At 35.0% G+C, this 18417-nt stretch overlaps 1 protein-coding gene and 1 pseudogene across 2 annotated transcripts in view; one reads left to right on the forward strand and one right to left on the reverse strand.

The window, feature by feature from the left end:
• ADCY8 (adenylate cyclase 8) overlaps positions 1-18417 on the reverse strand; it is a 397348-nt gene that overhangs the window by 286119 nt on the left and 92812 nt on the right. For both annotated transcript variants that reach the window (XM_051971100.1, XM_051971099.1), the window contains exon 2: positions 7867-8016. In XM_051971100.1, coding sequence (XP_051827060.1) covers positions 7867-8016 — 150 coding nt within the window. The remainder of the gene's footprint in view (positions 1-7866; positions 8017-18417) is intronic.
• Positions 8451-15210, forward strand: LOC127545966 (oxysterol-binding protein-related protein 9-like; annotated as a pseudogene).

Raw genomic sequence — 18417 nt, forward strand, 5'->3', positions numbered from 1 at the left:
CAAATCACTATTGATCAGAGAAATACAAATTAAGATAACTCTGAGATACCACTACACACCTGTCAGATTGGCTAAGATGACAGGAAAAAATAATGATGAATGTTGGAGGGGATGCAGGAAAATTGGGACACTGATGCATTGTTGGTGGAGCTGTGAATGAATCCAACCATTCTGGAGAGCAATCTGGAATTATGTCCCAAAAGTTATCAAACTGTGCATACCCTTTGATCCAGCAGTGCTACTACTGGGCTTATACCCCAAAGAGATACTAAAGAAGGGAAAGGGACCTGTATATGCCAAAATGTTTGTGGCAGCCCTGTATGTAGTGGCTAGAAACTAGAAAATGAATGGATGCCCATCAATTGGAGAATGGCTGGGTAAATTGTGGTATATGAATGTTATGGAATATTATTGTTCTGTAAGAAATGACCAGCAGGATGAATACAGAGAGGACTGGTGAGACTTACATGAACTGATGCTAAGTGAAATGAGCAGAACCAGGAGATCATTATATACTTCAATAATAATATTGTATGAGAAAGTATTCTGATGGAAGTGGATTTCTTCAACAAAGAGAAGATCTAACTCAGTTCCAAGCAGCTACACCCAAAAAAAGAACACTGGAAAATGAATGCAAACCGTTTGCATTGTTGTTTTTCTTCCCAGGTTATTTCTACCTTCTGAATCCAATTCTCCCTGTGTAACAAGAGAACTGTTCGGTTCTGCACACATATATTGTATCTAGGATATACTGTGACATATTTAATATATATAGGACTGCTTGCCATCTGGGGCGCGGGGTGGATGGAGGGAGGGGAAAAATCGGAACAGAAGTCAGTGCAAGGGATAATGTTGTAAAAAAAAAAAATTACCCTGGCATGGGTTCTGTCAATAAAAAGTTATTTAAAAAAATAGAAAAGGAAAAACAAAAAAATCAAACGAATATAAGGGCAGTCAAAACTTTCATTATTATCGTTTTAAACAATTTCACTCTATGACTTTAAAGCACCAAAAATTAACATTTCGTACAAATGTAGAATATGAAAAAAGGATTAAGTGATACTTAAGTTCACAGTACTTGCTTTAACAATATATGAATATACTAAATTCAACATATTACTCTCAAAGTTGTCCCATTTCCTTTTTTCCTTCTGAACTTCCTTCTCTTTTTTCCTATACTTAGTTTTTAAATATTACAAATAACCATTATTATTTTTGGCATTAATATTTTAAGCATTTCCTCACTTCAGCGCCTTCCTTACTGCAGTAAAAAAATGTCATAAATAAAGATAATCAAGAAAAAACACAGTAATATAATGTTATAAATAGTCAATTAACCATATTTGAAAAGATATGTTTTGTCCTGCATCTTAAGTCTGTTTTCACTTTCTCAGAGTATAGGTAATATAATTTATGATAGATCTTGAGAGACAAAGGTGATGCAGAAAGATAAATATTGTTGAACATGTCCATTATATGTCGATATAATTGGTCATTTTATCGTGTTGTTTCCCATCTACAGGATTGAGAACTGTGAATTTTTGAGAAATCTTTTTAGTCAATTGAAAATGAATAGTTGTTTTTTAATCAATAAGTACTAAGTAACTCATAGAAATGAATATTTTAATTCAGTTTAGAAATGGATATCCTTAGAAATGGAACTAAAATCAGCTGAGGGTGCTGTGGATTCGAGGTTGGGCCTGGAGTCAGGAAGATTCATCTTTCTCAGTTCAAATCTGGCCTCCGACACTAGCTGGGTGACTCCCTGGGCAAATCACTTAACCCACTTTGCCTCAGTTTCCTCATCTGTAAAATGTGCTAAAGAAGAAAATGGTGAGTCATTCCAGTATCTTTGCAAGAAAACCCTAAATGAGATTAATTAGAGTCAGATATGATTGAAATGCTTAACAATAAAAGTAAGAATAGTTGGTAAAAAGTTTCTATTTTCCTGCCAAAAAATAAAAAAAAAATCAATAAATTCCCTGACAAATATGTACAGAAACTAGACAGAAGTGTGCTCTTTTAAAGGGGATATGTGGTAAAAGAGGCACTCTGAGATGGAAGTCCTTCACTCCTATTTTTGTGGGGTCAAAAATTCATTTTAATCTTTGCGCAGTATATCTATTGCTGGCAATTCATTCACTTGTTAGTTGCTCCTCTGATTAGAGAATCATACTAGGATTGGGATGGAAATCCAGGAAGGCACAGATGCCTCAGACTATTTTAAGCTCCCCATATTGTCTTCCAAGAAGATCCAAGGCTAAAACTGAGATTACTCTCTGAAGCAGGAGTCTTGTGTTTGTGAAATTTCCCTTTTCCATTATTATTTTTCCTCTTAACCTCTTCTCCTTTTCCCCAACGTCCTTTCCTATTGAATTATTGCAAATAATTGTTTGTGTTTGTTTAAAAGCATGTATGTCAAACCCTACTTTGTCTCATTCCAGTAAGAATTCACTTTCTTCACCTGATCTCATGTGATGAGGCAGCCTTATTCCTTTGCAAGATTAACCTGTCTTCCCATTTAAGAAATCCCATTCCTTCTTATCTCCTCTAATTCCATCTTCAGTCTCTCCCTATTTCTAGAGCATTCATTGCCTACTAACTACTGATATCTCCCCCATCCTAAAACAAAACAAAACAAAACAAAACAACAACAACAACAACAACAAAAAAAAAAAACTTCACTTGATGTTTCTGTTCTGGATAATTATCATCTTAAACCTCTTCCATCTTTCAGAGCTAAACTCCTTGAAAAGTCTGTCTACAATTCCCTTTCTCTTCTCACTCCCTTCTTAACCTTTTATATTTTATCATTCCACCAAAACTGTTCTCTCCATAGCTATCAATGATCTCTTAGGATTTGGATCCAATGGCCTTTTGTGAATACTCATTTTTCTCTGTCTGCAGCTTTTGACAAGGGCTAATCACTTTCTCCTTCTTGATACTATCTTTTCTTAGATTTCTGGAAAAACATTCCCTGCAGTTTGCTCTTCCTATCTTTCCTCAAATTTCCTTTTCTAGATTCTTACCCAGATAATGTTCTTTAACTATTCTCTAATATTCTGAATATGACTACAGCCAGTCTATTCATTGCTTTTGATAGGGATTTCAGAAGTGAGTGCTGTAGGTATTTGAACACTGGCACTTTTCTATGAGATGTCTCAGTTCATTTTTTCTGCAGCTTTAGGTGACTTTAGATTCTTGAGGGCTTCTGTCTTGTTTGTTTGTCCTGATAATAATTTTTGTGATGGGTTCCTGTTCATACTGGCTATACACTTAAGGTTTAATCTAGGAACAGTCCGGGAGTAGATGAATTCACTAATTATAGTTTCTCATTGGATTTTTAAATTCTATTCTGATTCTATTATTTGGATTTTTCCTGTATTAGATATGTGGGAGCTGGACTACCAGCCTCTGGTTAAGTAGCCATCTCGACCTGAAACATTATTTATTAAATATTAAAAGTCTCTGAAAGGGCCCACAGCATGTTGGATAGATCCTCTATGAAATATTACACAAATACATTGACAAAAATATCACATTATGCAAAGGTGTGATTGTGTTGATATCTGTGCTGTCAGTTATTTAATAAATATCCATTAAGCACCTACTATTTTTCTAGGGACTATGATAATTAGAGATAAAACAGAAAAAGATTATGGACTGGTACAAAATCAAGAGATGGCTATCTTTGGGGGGGGGGTTAAAAGAGGTTTTCTTCACTATGTCCTCCATTCAGAGAAGTCCTCAGAGCAGAGAATTCTGATGAAGTGGGAAGAGCAAGGCAAATTTCATCTTTTTAATTTTTTTTCAATTTCTCTAATTATGTATAAAAACAAATTTAACATTTCTTTTTAAAATTTTAAGCTCCAAATTCTCTTTCTGCCTCCCTTGCTTCTCCCTATTATGAAGGCAAGCAAATTGATATAGGTTATACAAGTGCAGTCATGCAAAACATTTCCACATTAGTCACGTTGAAAAGAAACACATGATAGATTTTTAAAATGCCCATTAAAAATTAAAAAAAATACTTTGATCTGCATTCAGATTTCATCAATTCTCTCTCTAAATGGCCAACATTTTTCATCCTAAGTCCTTTGAAATTGTCTTAGATCATTGTCTTGATGAGAATAGCTAAGTTGTTCATAGTTGATCATCATAAAACATTAGGGCTACTTTGTACAATGTTCTCCTTGTTCTGCTCACTTCACTCTTGTCATATCAGTCTTTTTAGGTTTTTCTGAAAACATCTTGCTCATCATTTTGTGTAGTACAACTTTTCTGTAACAAGCAGCTACATTGCACAGAACATGTTGCATATGACAGGGAATCAGGAAGACTCATCTTCCTGAGTTCAAATCCAGCCTTGGACACTTATTAGCTGTGTGACCCTGGGCAAGTCACTTAACCCTATCTCCCTCAGTATTCTCATCTCGTAAAATGAGCTAGCTCATATCTTTGGCAAAAAAAAAAAAAAAAAAAAAAAAAAAAAAAAAAAAAAAACAAAACAAAACAAAACAAAACAAAACAAACAAACAAACAAAAAAAAAAAACTCCTCCAAAATAGGATCATGTAGAGTCAGACACAGCTGAACAACAATCCCATCACAATCATATCCTACAACTTATTTAACTATTCCTCAGTTGAGACCTTCTTCTAATTTCCAGATTTTTGCCATAACAAAAAGAGCTACTATAATTAATTTTTTTTTTAACATAAAGATCTTTTTTTTTCCTTTTTCTTTGATCTTGTTGGAACACAGACCTAGTAATGGTATCAGTGGATCAAAAAGAATTTGTGATTTTATAGCCTTTTGAACATAATTCCAAATTATTCCCCAGAATAGTTGGATTTATTTATAATTTCATCAATAGTGTATTATTGTCCCAGTTTTTCCAAATCTGTCAACATTTGCCATTTTCTTTTTCTCTCACGTTAGCCAATCTGATAGGTATGAGGTGGTACCTCAACCTTATTTTAATTTGTACTTCTCTAATAATAGTGATTTAGAAGGGCAATTTCATCTTGCAGAATGATGAGGTTTCTATGAGCCTGATGAAAAAGTCCAAAGGAGTAGGAAATGAAGAAAAACTGATGGATAGAGGTATTATTTTATGAGAACATGGATATACTGAATTTCAAAGTACATGGTCAAATTTAGCAGAGGTAGCAATTTTGGATTTAATTATTTAGTATACTGGAGAGTCAAAGTAAATCTTGGAATCAGAAAGAAGTAGCTTCAAATCCTGCCTCTAATATATAATAGTTAATGATCATAACCAAGTCTTTAAACCTTCGTTGACTCAAGGAACTCTGCAAACTGTAAACAGTAAGTGATTTGCTAACCTTCATTATTAGATGTTTTGTTAGTGGGAGTTTCAGCATTGATGAAATCAAAGATATAAAGCTAGAAAAAAATCACAGATAACCCTATTCAAATTTGCTTCATCAACAGGAAGATTACCATGGATTGTAAAAGGCTATTTCTAAGTAAAGTGCAAGTTCTGAGAAGCCTTATATCAAGGTGTAAAAGCCCTGATAATGTGATATGATAAATTTTATGTTTGCCATCTCATCTGAGAAAAAGTCTTCCCAAGTTCATCATAAATACACATACACACACATGCACATGTGCACAAGCTCACATACATTTATATATGCATATTAGTACCTAATCTAAGATTTTTGATTTAGAACAATAATGGATTTTTTAAAAAATCACAAAATAAAATTTCCTCAATGAGGAAACAGACTCAGGCAGGTTAAGAACTTTGATCAAGGTCCCACAAGGTAGTCACTATTAAAGATGGGATTTGAACCCTACTTCTTTAATTTTAAAGGCAATTCTCTTTCCACCATTCTCACTATCTCCCACCTATAGCATGCATGGGAGAAGTAATCACATCAGAAAAGTGGTGTTGACATATTCTCTATCTCTGTCTCTAAATGGCCAACATTTTTCATCCTAAGTCCTTTGAAATTGTCTTAGATCATTGTCTTGATGAGAATAACTAAGTTGTTCATAGTTGACCATCAAAAAACATTAGTGCTACTTTGTACAATGTTCTCCTTGTTCTGCTCAGTCAAAGGTAAGTCAAAGATCTAAGTAAAAGAGGGGTGATTATAACATAATAGGATTCATATCATTTCTTATACTTTCTGGGCATGAGTTTTTTCATAGGATTAGACTAAAAGATCTCTAAAATCTCTTCCAGATTTGAAATTGAATAAGTATATGAACATTGAAATGAATAACAGCAATAATAATATTAATATTAATAAAAATAAGCTAGCTTTTATATAGCACTTTGAAGTTTGCTAAGTGTTTTATAATTAAAATAATCATTTTACCTTCACAACTACTTTGGTTTTACAGTTGAGGAAACTGAGGAAGTCAGAGGTTAAGTAACATGGCTAGGATCACACAGTTAGTAAGTATCTGAAGCCAATTTGAATTCAAATATTATTGACTTCAAATTCTAATTCCTTTGTTGTCTCATATTGAACTTCTTCCATCTTCCTCTTTAATCCTCTTAATCAAATTTTATTTCCATTGCTCAAAAGTTTTTGGTGGCTCTTCCTTGAGAAATGCCTTCCCAACTTATGACAAATCTTTATCATGTGGGGATAGATTTAATTTTTAGAAATAGTTAAATTTTCTGGTAGATATAATATATGAACAAGTTGGAATATGTATGTTTGTGATTTCAACTAAAACAATATTAGTACTACTATATTATAAAGTAAAATGTACTTTTTAATTTGGTTCCATATATTACTCCAGAATGTTAAGAAAAACACAGTTCCAGAAATGTTTTTAAGATGGCAATATTATAGCGGTAAGGATACTTTTTAATATGGATAAATGCTGATTTTTTTTTATTTTTGTTTTTGCTGTTTTGCAGAATCAGTCTTATTTTATAATCCTAACTTCTATTGAAAAGAAAGATCATCAAATAAAGATTCCTAGTGAGGTAAATCAATCTTTGAGTGAAAGGCTTGCACTTGTGTAGCAGAGATACCATTTGGTCAGTCACTGAACTGCAAGGAATCCAATATTTTCCCTGTCACTCACAAAGTAATATTTCTCCAATCAAGAATGGAAAGTCATCTCCCCAAAATGTCATAATAGGCTTCTGGGGGCCATATATGTGACCAAGTGCTCAGTGACCTTTCATAGCCTTCAACTTCCACATTAGAACAACTTTGACATGACATAAGGGGCCAGTTGCTGCCCTTAGAGGGTAAGTTGAAAGATTAGAAATACATATACATTGCATTATCAACACAATGAAAGACCATGCTTTTTTTCCTACCAAAATATAGGATTTTACATTTTGTTTTTACAAATATAGAAGCATAAGTTAGTGAAATGAGTATTCTAGAAATTTATAGTTTTGCCCCATCTTTATTATGTTAGGCAAATTCCTTCACCTTTCTGATCTTCTTTATAGATCTAACATTCTTTGTTCTAAGGCTCCTTCCATATCTAACATTCCATGTACTAAGGTTGCTTCCAGCTCTAACATTAAATTACTCAATATTTGAACCCTTGGTAAAGCATGAAAAGCAATGGAGAATAAAACTCATGTCAGTTAAAATTAACTAACAATGACTGCATTTAAAAACCTGGAATTGTATTCATTTCTTCATTCATTCAACAAGCATTAATTATAGTCACTAAACTTAAGAAGCATACATTCAATCAGAAATAGATGGAGGTGGAAAGACTCTTGTAACAAAAGGAAGTCTTGGAGACAATTATTGAAACTTGAGTTGGTTTTCAGAGGAAGCTGGGGAAAACATCAAAGAATGAAGGTAAATATAATAGAGTAACTTTAATATATACTTTTTCCATTTGGTACCTGTCTCTGATTCTCCGTTTCTAGTCTCAACCTTGCTTCCACACATCTTCGGGTTTCCAGAAAAGCTTGACGTTGGGCTCTGTCTGATAGGTAGCTAATGAAGATTCCTGCTGTGTTCATGCACATGAACAAGACCGCCTGAGCCACTATCTGAAATAGAGAAATAAACATTATTCTGGTAAGATGTTTTAAATAATATTTACCTTAAAGGAGAGGAAGGAGGGCGGGAGAGAAGGAGAGTGAGAAAGAGAGAGAGAGTGATTGAATTCCTTAAAGAGATTTAATGTAGTGATCCAAAGCTAAGAAACCTTTTAATATAGCTATGAAAATAAAACTGGCCCATTTTCAGGATGGAAGCGTGAGAATAAATTCAATTTACTCTCTCTTCAAAATTATTTTTAGCTTTTTGCTATAGTATCTCCAAATTATTGTTCTTAGACTAATACTTAAGTCTGGATCAGTGATATTCAATATTATTACTCTGAAACTATGAATGGTTTATTCATATGTAATTTACTTCAAGATCTACATTTTCTATATTTGATTATTAGTTTGTACAATACTTCATAGGGCCTGGAGTAGCCATGCACACATTTGGTAAACTACAATTGGAAACATGACCCCACAGTAGGCATGTTCCAGAGTCAACTCTCACTGACTTGTGAGAGTTCATTGTTGAATGCTCAGTGTTACTTCCAAAATCAGCAAACACCACAAACTATAAAATTATTTATAATTGTGTTGCCTATTCACTCCTAGAAATAGTATCTATTATTTCTGTGACTTTACATTTTAGAAATCACTTTCTTCAGCAATAACTCTGTGAGCTAGGCAGTGGAATTATTTCTAGTATTTCTAGACTTAAAATGATGGAGAAAATGTTAATAATCCAAGTTAAACTTAAAATTGTGCCATGTGTATGTGTGTATGTATAAGTATGTATATACATTGTTATATAGCAGTAAATAGACATGTGTATGCATTTGTATATTGTACAGAAATCCAGTTATTAAATATTAACTAGCACATCCCTGTCCCAAAGTCCCGTAGTTGTTAATAAGTTAAAAATTATTCTCTCTTCCTATCTATTTAATTATAATAGTAGTAGCAGCAGTAATATTTGTAATTGTAGTAATAGTGGTATTGGTGGTTATAATAATAGTAATAATTCACATGCTTGATCTTTTAAATTTTAAAGCCCTTTGAATACATTATTGGATTTGAGAGTCAATAATCTTATAAGCCTAGTAATATTGTATTTTTGACTTCATTTTCAGATGAAGAAACTAAGATTTGGATAGATCAGATAGTTTGCCCATTTGCAGAGCAAGTAAGTGTCAGAAGCTTATACAGTTTGTCTTTTTGCTTTTCATCCCTTCTTCAACCTTTCTTGCTCCCTCCATAATTTGGAACATTAGTTGCAAAAATTACTGTGATGATAATAATAGCTTTAATTTATATAATACTTTCTATGTTTCAAGAGTCTATGCTAACATGTTTAACATATATTGGATTATTGCTATTTAAGGGAGGAGGTGGAAGAAAGGAAGGGGAAAAAATGGAACACAAGGTTTTGCAAGAGTGAATGTTGAAAAAAATTCTGAATGCATTTTGAAAATAAAAAGATATTTTTAAAAAGTTTATGCTAAGCAATTTATAGATATTATCTCATCTGATTCTCATAACAAACTGGGGAGGTGGGTGTTATTATATAGATGATGAAACTAAAGCAAAAAAAGGATAAGTGACCCAGGGAGAGACAGGTAAGAAATTTGAGGCAGAATTTCAACTTGAGTCTTTCTGATTTCATATCTAGTACTCAATCCATGATGTCATCTAGCTGCATATTTCTGGCTAGTCTCCTTATTCATATCTTATTGTCTATTCATTCCTGCTTGGTTTTCTAAGAAATAATAATAACTATCATTTTTATGATTCTTTAAAATTCAGATATCATTTTTTTGAGCAATAATCCTGTGATTTGGGCAGTAGAAATATTATTATTTCCATTTTACAGATGAGAAAACTGATACTTTCAAAAGTAAAGTGACTTGCTCACAGTCATACAACAACTTAATGGCAGAACCTGGAATAGAACTTAATTTCTCAGACTCCCAGAGAAAGAATTTTCCCAATGTCATGCTGCCTCTTTAGAGGCCAGCCATGGCCTTCTCCTTGGATTCTGTCCCTTTCCTGTTATCATGATATACCACTTGGTCTATAATACTTACGTTTCCCCTTTTATTTATTAATCACATGGTTATGAGTCTATTCTTATGGTATAACAACTTACATGTCTGAATTGAAGTTTCGTGAAAAACTTTCATCATAACAATCCCATAGAGGAAGAATTAGAAATATTATGATATATATTTGATAGATGAAGAAATTGAGACCCAGAGAGATTAATTTGTCCCAAATCCCACAGCTCTTAAATATTAGAGACAGTCTTCAAGACTAAGTCTTTGCTTAACCAAGATGAAATACTCTTTCAACTATATTGCATTGTCTTTTTTGAGGTCATTTGTCAGGTTTTTCATGGCTTATATTTCCTGACATCAAACCTTGGACATATGGCATATGTTTAATAAATATTGCTTCATTGACACTAAATATGAAAGTTCCATTCAGTTATACAGGTCATTTGTCAGGTTTTTCATGGCTTATATTTCCTGACATCTAACCTTGGACATATGGTAGGTGTTTAATAAATATTGCTTCATTGACACTAAATATGAAAGTTCCATTCAGTTATGCAGATCTACAGCAGTTCTGCTCTGCCTAGTACCTGGATCTATAAGTTAGTTACTACCAAAGAATAAAATAACCCTTAGGGAAAATTGTGAACCATCTTGACAAGGTAGTAAATAGCCCTAATTAATCAGTCAGTTACTATGTGCCTACTAAGTGCCTACTATGTAGCCTATTTTCTAAAGATGGGTTACCAAAAACAACAACAACAACAAAATAGCAAAAGATAGTCCTTTTTCAGGACACTAGGTGGTGCAATGGATAGAGCACCGGCCCTGAAGTTAGGAGGATCTGAGTTCAAATTTCACCTCAGACACTTAACACTTTCTTTTCTCAAAGAGTCCACAGTCTAACAGGGAGGCAACATACAAACTATGTACAGATAAGCTATATACAGGGCAAATTTGAAATAATCAATGGAGGGAAAGCACTAGAAGTAAGGGAGCCACCATGATTCCATCCCATTGGATCATGGGTCATCATTATTTCTGGTGCACACTTCTAGTGGTGGATGGTGCTGTTTCCTGAAGAATACTTTAGTGGTTACATAGTCCTAACTCCAACAGGAGCAAACAAGACAGTCACTACAGAGTAGATTCTAGGGCTCTCTGAACTTTGGAATGTTTATTGTTTGGCACATAGAGGAATTAGGCTTCATTTTTATATCCCAAAATTATCATTCTATTATTAATATTAATTACAATGATCATCGTTTTACCCCCTCTCCAATACAGTCCACATTGGAGTGGTTGTAGAAAGACTTATTGACTTATTGTTGTTGGAGCTGGGAATTAATACAATTATTATGGAAAGCAAGTTGGGATTATTAAAATATAATGACTAAATACTCCATATGCTCTGATCCAGGGATTGCACTATGAAGTATATATTTGAAGAAAGTCATTGACAAAAGAAAGACTTTATATGCACTAAGATTATTTTTATAGTGCTACTTTTTGTGTTAGATAAAAATTGGAAATAAATACATGTCTACTGATTGCATAAGAGATGAATAAATTATAAATGAATGTAATTGAATGTTACTGTGCTATAAGAAATAGTGAACATGATAAAACAGAGAAGCATGGGAAGATTTGTGTGAAATGTTACAAGATAAAGTAAGCAGAGTCAGGGAAGAGCTATATATAATGACTACAGAAGGGTAAATGGAAAGAACAAGAATCACAAGATATTCCAAAACTATAAAGAACAAGCTCAGCCTTCCACCAAAAATAGAAGAAATCTCCTTTTACTCTTTTTGAAGAAGTAGAGGTCTAAAGATTTCTGACATTGCACATAATTTCAAATTTGTGTATATGTGTGTATTTTTTTCTCTTCCTTTAAAAAATGAATTATAAGAGATTACTTTGGGGAGGGTTATAGAGAGAATATAAGAAACATAAAACATAAATACAAATGAAATTTAAAAAATAAATTTCAATTTTGGCATGTAAATTATCTCACTGATACCAGTAATAAACTAATTGGGAAAAAGTTGAAACTTGAGGGAGTTAAAGTATTGATTTTTAGAATGGTCAGCTTTAGTTAAATTTGGACAATATAATGTCCAATGTACACACACATAACATCCATACCACACCCACACATAAATGTATGGAGAAAGAGAAACAGACAGAGACAAAGAGAAACTGAGACAGAGAATATATAAAAATTGAAGACAAGAAAAAAGGAGAAAAAGAGCATTATGAATCAATCACTTGAATGGCTACTGAAACCATTCAAGCTCACTTATGAAAAAAAAATTATTAAAGTACAAGCACATGTTAAACACTAAGGGAAATAAAAAGGTACATAAGATAGAATCTCTAACTAAACTCAAGAGGCACTTAAGAAGTAGATTTAGGATCCAAAGAATAGAAAACTATAAACTAAGTCCAAGGAAATTAAGGTTGACAAGAAAAAAAAATTAAGAGAACAAAAGGGGAGAATTGCTCTTTAAAAGCAAAGACTTGAAAGTAGCTCATAGAATAGAACAAAGGGGAGTCAAGTTTTTAAAATATCTTGGTGATTTTACTGAAGTAAATATCCACTTCAAAGAAGCAGGTCACAGCTCCTCCACATTTTAGTAAATGGTTTCATAAGTTGTTTTCCAAAATGTTATCACTCTCATAAGACCTTCCTTCTGATAAGAGCCTTCTCCAAATATAGCTAAACTGTTCCTTGGATCATAGATATATATTCCAATGATTAAGCCCACATTCAAATTTTTACTGCTTGTCATAGTTAATAATAACCAATAACTGACATTACCCAGTGTCTAAAATTTTTCAGCCACTTTACATGTATTATTCTCTTAAGATTCACAACATTTGGAGGTTGGTGCTATTATTACCCATCTTTTCCATAATCTGAATCTGATAAAGATTTGATTAAGGTCACATAGCTAGTAAATATCTGACTAAAGGATTTGAACTCAGGTCTTTCCAATTTGACATCTATCAGAGTTTAAGCAGTGCTTTTGAGAAACTAGGTTATCACAAATGGAACATCAGGTTAAAAAGCAATGTGGGAGTTGGAGATATTGGAAGCCAGGAGTTGGAGTTGAGCTAGAGGCAGAAGCTGGAAGAGCTAAAAGACAAGCTGCAAGAACTCTTGGAACCAAATAAAAAGATAGGTCTCTAAGAAAACTAACTGGCCTATTTTGGAAGAGACAATAAAGAACTGCTTTAACAGCTGGCTGCATTTGGAGTGATTATTACTTGGAACTAAAACTAAGGCTGCCTCCAGAAAATCTCCCCAAGAAACCTGCTCCCAAAGAGAACCATCATATTATGCAAAAGAAAAGAATACCATTACATTTTGGTGTCTAAATGTGGGACTGACAGGACCCTGATCTCAGATCCTGATTTCAGTGGAAAAACCTCTGATCCTGAATCCAGTAGAAAAGTCTCCTCAACCCAGAAATTAGGTTCCTCGGAATCAGCCTCCGTCTTGATCCACAGCAGATCAGGGAACAGTTTAAAGCTCCCGGACACCACGGAGTCCCTCATTTCCTCCATATCCAATGGGATGAGCGATGCTGACCTGTTTGACTGCCATGATTGACCGCGACATTGACAGGGAGGCCAGCTCCATGGAGGAGCATCAGAGCATCATCATGCATCTCTTGTCCCAGGTCAGGCTGGGAATGGACCTTACCAAGATGGTTCTCCCAACGTTCATTCTTGAAAGAAGGTCCCTTTTTGAAATGTATGCAGACTTTTTTGGGGCACCCAGATTTGTTTGTGAGCATCAGTGACCAGAAGGACCCAAAGGACTGAATGGTACAGGTCGTAAGATGGTACCTTTCTGCCTTCCATGAAGGAAGGAAGGGGTCAGAGGCTAAAAAGCTGTACAACCCCATTTTGGGTGAGATCTTTCAGTGCCACTATGACACTGCCCATGGAAAATGAAGAGAACGCAGAGCCCATGTCTGAAGGCCCCGTGCCCTGGGATTCCAAAAACTGCGTGACATTTGTGGCAGAACAGGTCTCCCATCACCCACCCATTTCAGCTTTTTATGCCGAGTGCTTTAACAAGCTTTAACAAGCATTAACAAATGCCATCTTCATTGATACTAAGAAGATGCCTATCATCAAGAAAAAAGCCAGGAAGCTGGAAGACCAGAATGAGGACGAGTCACACTGCCTCTGGAAGGACATCACTTACAACCTGAAGATCTGAGACATCGACGCGGCCACAGAGAACTTAGTTTATAGTTTTCTATTCTTTGGATCCTAAATCTACTTCTTAAGTGCCTCTTGAGTTTAGTTAGAGATTCTATCTTATGTACCTTTTTATTTCCCTTAGTGTTTAACATGTGCTTGTACTTTAATAATTTTTTTTCATAAGTGAGCTTGAATGGTTTCAGTAGCCATTCAAGTGATTGATTCATAATGCTCTTTTTCTCCTTTTTTCTTGTCTTCAATTTAATAGTTCAACGCCCATATCTGGACCAAGTCCAAGTTCTTGGGGATGTCCATTGGCATGCACAACATCGGATAAAGTTGTGTCTCTTGTCTCGATCATGATGAGTGTTATATCCTCACTTTTCCCAATGGCTATTGAAGATCTATTCTCACAGTGCCCTGGGTGGAGCTGGGAGGAGAATGTACCATCAACTGCTCCAAGACCAGCTAAGATGCCAACATCGTCTTCCACACAAAGCCCTTCTACGGGGGCAAGAAGCACTGAATTACAGTGGAAATCTTCCCCCCGAATGACAAGAAGTCCTTTTGCTCAATCGAGGAGGAGTGGAATGGTGTCATGTATGCCAAGTTTGCAACAGGGGAAAATGCCATCTTCATTGATACTAAGAAGATGCCTATTATCAAGAAAAAAGTCAGGAAGCTGGAAGACCAGAATGAGTACGAGTCACATTGCCTCTGGAAGGACATCACTAACAACCTGAAGATCCGAGACATCGACGCGGCCACGGAGGCCAAGCACAGGCTAGAAGAGAGGCAGAAAGCGGAGGCACGTGAGAGGAAGGAGAAGGAAGTCCAATGAGGGACCAGGTTATTCCATGAAGATGGAGAGTGTTGGGTGTACAACAAGCCATTACTGAAGCAACTCGGGGCCGCCAAACACTGATGGAGAGCTTAAGGAGCCCACGGCGCTGGTGCTGCTTGGCCAGCCCGGGTTCTCCCAACACCCTCGAGCAACGGGGGACTTGTGGGAGGAGCGCCCCCTTCTCTTTGCAGTGGTTTCTATCTCAGGAATACCGGACTTACTGATGCAGTTGAACATCTAAAGCAGGACACGGTTCCTTCACTCTCAGTGGTGGTCACTAGAGCTTGACTTGGGTTGGACAGATCTGTTCTAGATCCAGGGATCAAGCTGCATGCACATAGATGTGCACGTGCCTGGGGATGGACTCTAGTGCCACTGCCAAGGTACAGGTCTGAGTCTGGGCTTCTAGCTATATAAACATGTTATACACACACACACACACACACACACACACACACACAAACAGCCACACCCCCATATCTAAACAGATGGACTATCTAAACAGACAGACTGATGGATGGGCAGAAATCTTCACTTGACATCTGTAAATAGATTCCTTTGGACAGACAGATGGACAGACGGACACTTTGTTAGCAAACTCACCGATCAAATGTTGCAGGGTTTGATTCTCAAAGTTGCTGGATTTTTATTTTTCAATTGAACTCCTGAATTCTAGCTAATCCTTAGCTAGCTACTCTAGTTCCACTGTGGGCAGCACCTTAAGGCTTCATAAAGTAATTTTCCAAAAAAAAAAAAAAAAAGAAGAAGAAGAAAAGAAATGTAATGTGGGATTATAGACAGTATTTTAGACTTGAAGTTGGGAAAACGAGGTTCAAATCCCAGTTTTGTATAACCAAGAGTAGATTATTTCAGTTCTCTAGGTTTTAGGTTCTCATTTATTTAAGAAAAAATATGGGCAATGACATTTATGCTACCCATTTTCTTTTTTTTTTAGTCACTTTTTTTTTCAAATGGTTCCAAATGCTTTCTAAAATTGTCAAACAATTCTGAATTCTACCAACAATTCATTTATGTCCCTGTTTTTCCACAAAATCTTTGATTTTGGCTATAGTTCTCCTTTGTTATCTTTGCCCATTTGTGGTATGTGAGGTAATATTTCAAAGTTTTTTGATTCACATTTATCTTAGTATCAATTATATGAGGCATTTTTCATGTGATTGTTTAGTTTAAAATTTTCTTAGGAAAAATTCTCCTATCCTTTGACTAAGAGGGATGAATTTTGTAGATCCATCTATCAATTGATTGATCTTTCAATCAATCAACAGATTTAGATAGCTCTAGCTCTACATCAAATCTGTGGGTTGTTTATTTCCCTTAAATATCAAAACCTTATCAGAAATATTTGATATAAAAATTCCATACACTCTCCTCCGCAATCTCTTCTCCTTCTATCTGAAGAACATTAATTTTGTTCATGCAAAAGTTTTTAAATTTTATAAAATGGAAACTATCTGTTTTATCTTTTAAACTATCTTTTATTGCTTATTTTACAAGGCATCTATTCTAAATGCCTTATAATTTTTAAATGAAATGATCTTTAATATTCCAGTGACTTAATCCTTTTTTTTTAAATTTTTATTTAATGATTACTTTATATTGACAACATTATCCCTTGCACTCGTTTCTTTTCCGATTTTTTTCCCCTCCCTCCCTCCACCCCTTCCCCTAGATGGCAAGCAGTCCTTTATATGTTGGATATGTTGCAGTATAACCTAGATACAATATATGTTTGCAGAACCGAACAGTTCTCTTGTTGCATAGGGAGAATTGGATTCAGAAGGTATAAATAACCCGGGAAGAAAAACAAAAATGCAGATAGTTCACATTTGTTTCCCAGTGTTCGTTCTTTGGGTGTAGCTGCTTTTGTCCGTCATTTATCAATTGAAACTTAGGTCTCTTTGTCAAGGAAATCCACTTCCATCAAAATATGTCCTCATACAATATCGGTGTCGAAGTGTATAATGATCTCCTGGTTCTGCTCATTTCACTTAGCATCAGTTCATGTAGGTCTCGCCAGTCCTCTCTGTATTCATCCTGCTAGTCATTTCTTACAGAATAATAATATTCCATAACATTCATATACCACAATTTACCCAGCCATTCTCCAATTGATGGGCATCCATTCATTTTCCAGTTTTTAGCCACTCAAATAGGGCTGCTACAAACATTTTGGCACATACAGGTCCCTTTCCCTTCTTTAGTATTTCTTTGGGATATAAGCCCAATAGAAACACTGCTGGATCAAAGGGTATGCACAGTTTGATAACTTTTTGGGCATAATTCCAGATTGCTCTCCAGAATGGCTGGATTCGTTCACAACTCCACCAACAATGCATCAGTGTCCCCGTTTTCCGGCATCCCCTCCAACATTCATCATTATTTTTTCCTGTCATCTTAGCCAATCTGACAGGTGTGTAGTGGTATCTCAGAGTTGTCTTAATTTGCATTTCTCTGATCAATAATGATTTGGAACACTCTTTCATATGAGTGGTAATAGTTTCAATTTCATCCTCTGAAAATTGTCTGTTCATATCCTTTGACCATTTATCAATTGGAGAATGGCTATACTACCCATTTTCTACCTATGCTACTTGCTTCCTAAGATTATCTTGATGAAATGACTAATCTTAATTATTAATCTTAAAATGTTATGTATGTTGTTATTATCAGGACATACTTATTGGTTGATTAAGGGAAAAAAAATACTTAAAATCTTCCCTAGCCCATGAGGTCATGTAAAGCAATAGTTCTCTTATAGTTCTTTTCTGGTTCTCTTCTGTGATGAAAGTATGACAAGGGAAAATGAATTAGTAACATAAAGATAGCACTAAGCAAATAGAAGTAAGATGCTTGTCAATACAGAGTACAGACAGAGAGAGAGAAAGAGAGAGAGAGAGAGAAAGAAAGAGAGAGACAGAGACAGAGACAGAGACAGAAAGACAGAGATCGAGAGAGAGAGAAGGATATAGAAAGAGAAAGAGGCAGAGGCAGAGACAGAGAGGAAGAAATGAAGGGAAGAAGGGAATGAGGGAGGAGGGGAGGGAGGAAGACAGAACAATTCATATGGAAGAAAGTTTAAGGAGACATCATTAGTTTCTGCTTACTTTTTTTTTTATCTCACCATTGAGACTATAGAATGAAAAAAGTGATACCCAACCACTGAAAAATATTGCATAGTGGACTCCTAGAAAACAGACTTTTATCTTTAGCTAAATACTTTCTTGGGATATCTGTTTTCATTTACTGTCAGCTTTATTTCCATAAAAA

This window comes from Antechinus flavipes, chromosome 1, assembly GCF_016432865.1.
Source record: "Antechinus flavipes isolate AdamAnt ecotype Samford, QLD, Australia chromosome 1, AdamAnt_v2, whole genome shotgun sequence".
Classification (NCBI taxonomy): Eukaryota; Metazoa; Chordata; class Mammalia; order Dasyuromorphia; family Dasyuridae; genus Antechinus; species Antechinus flavipes.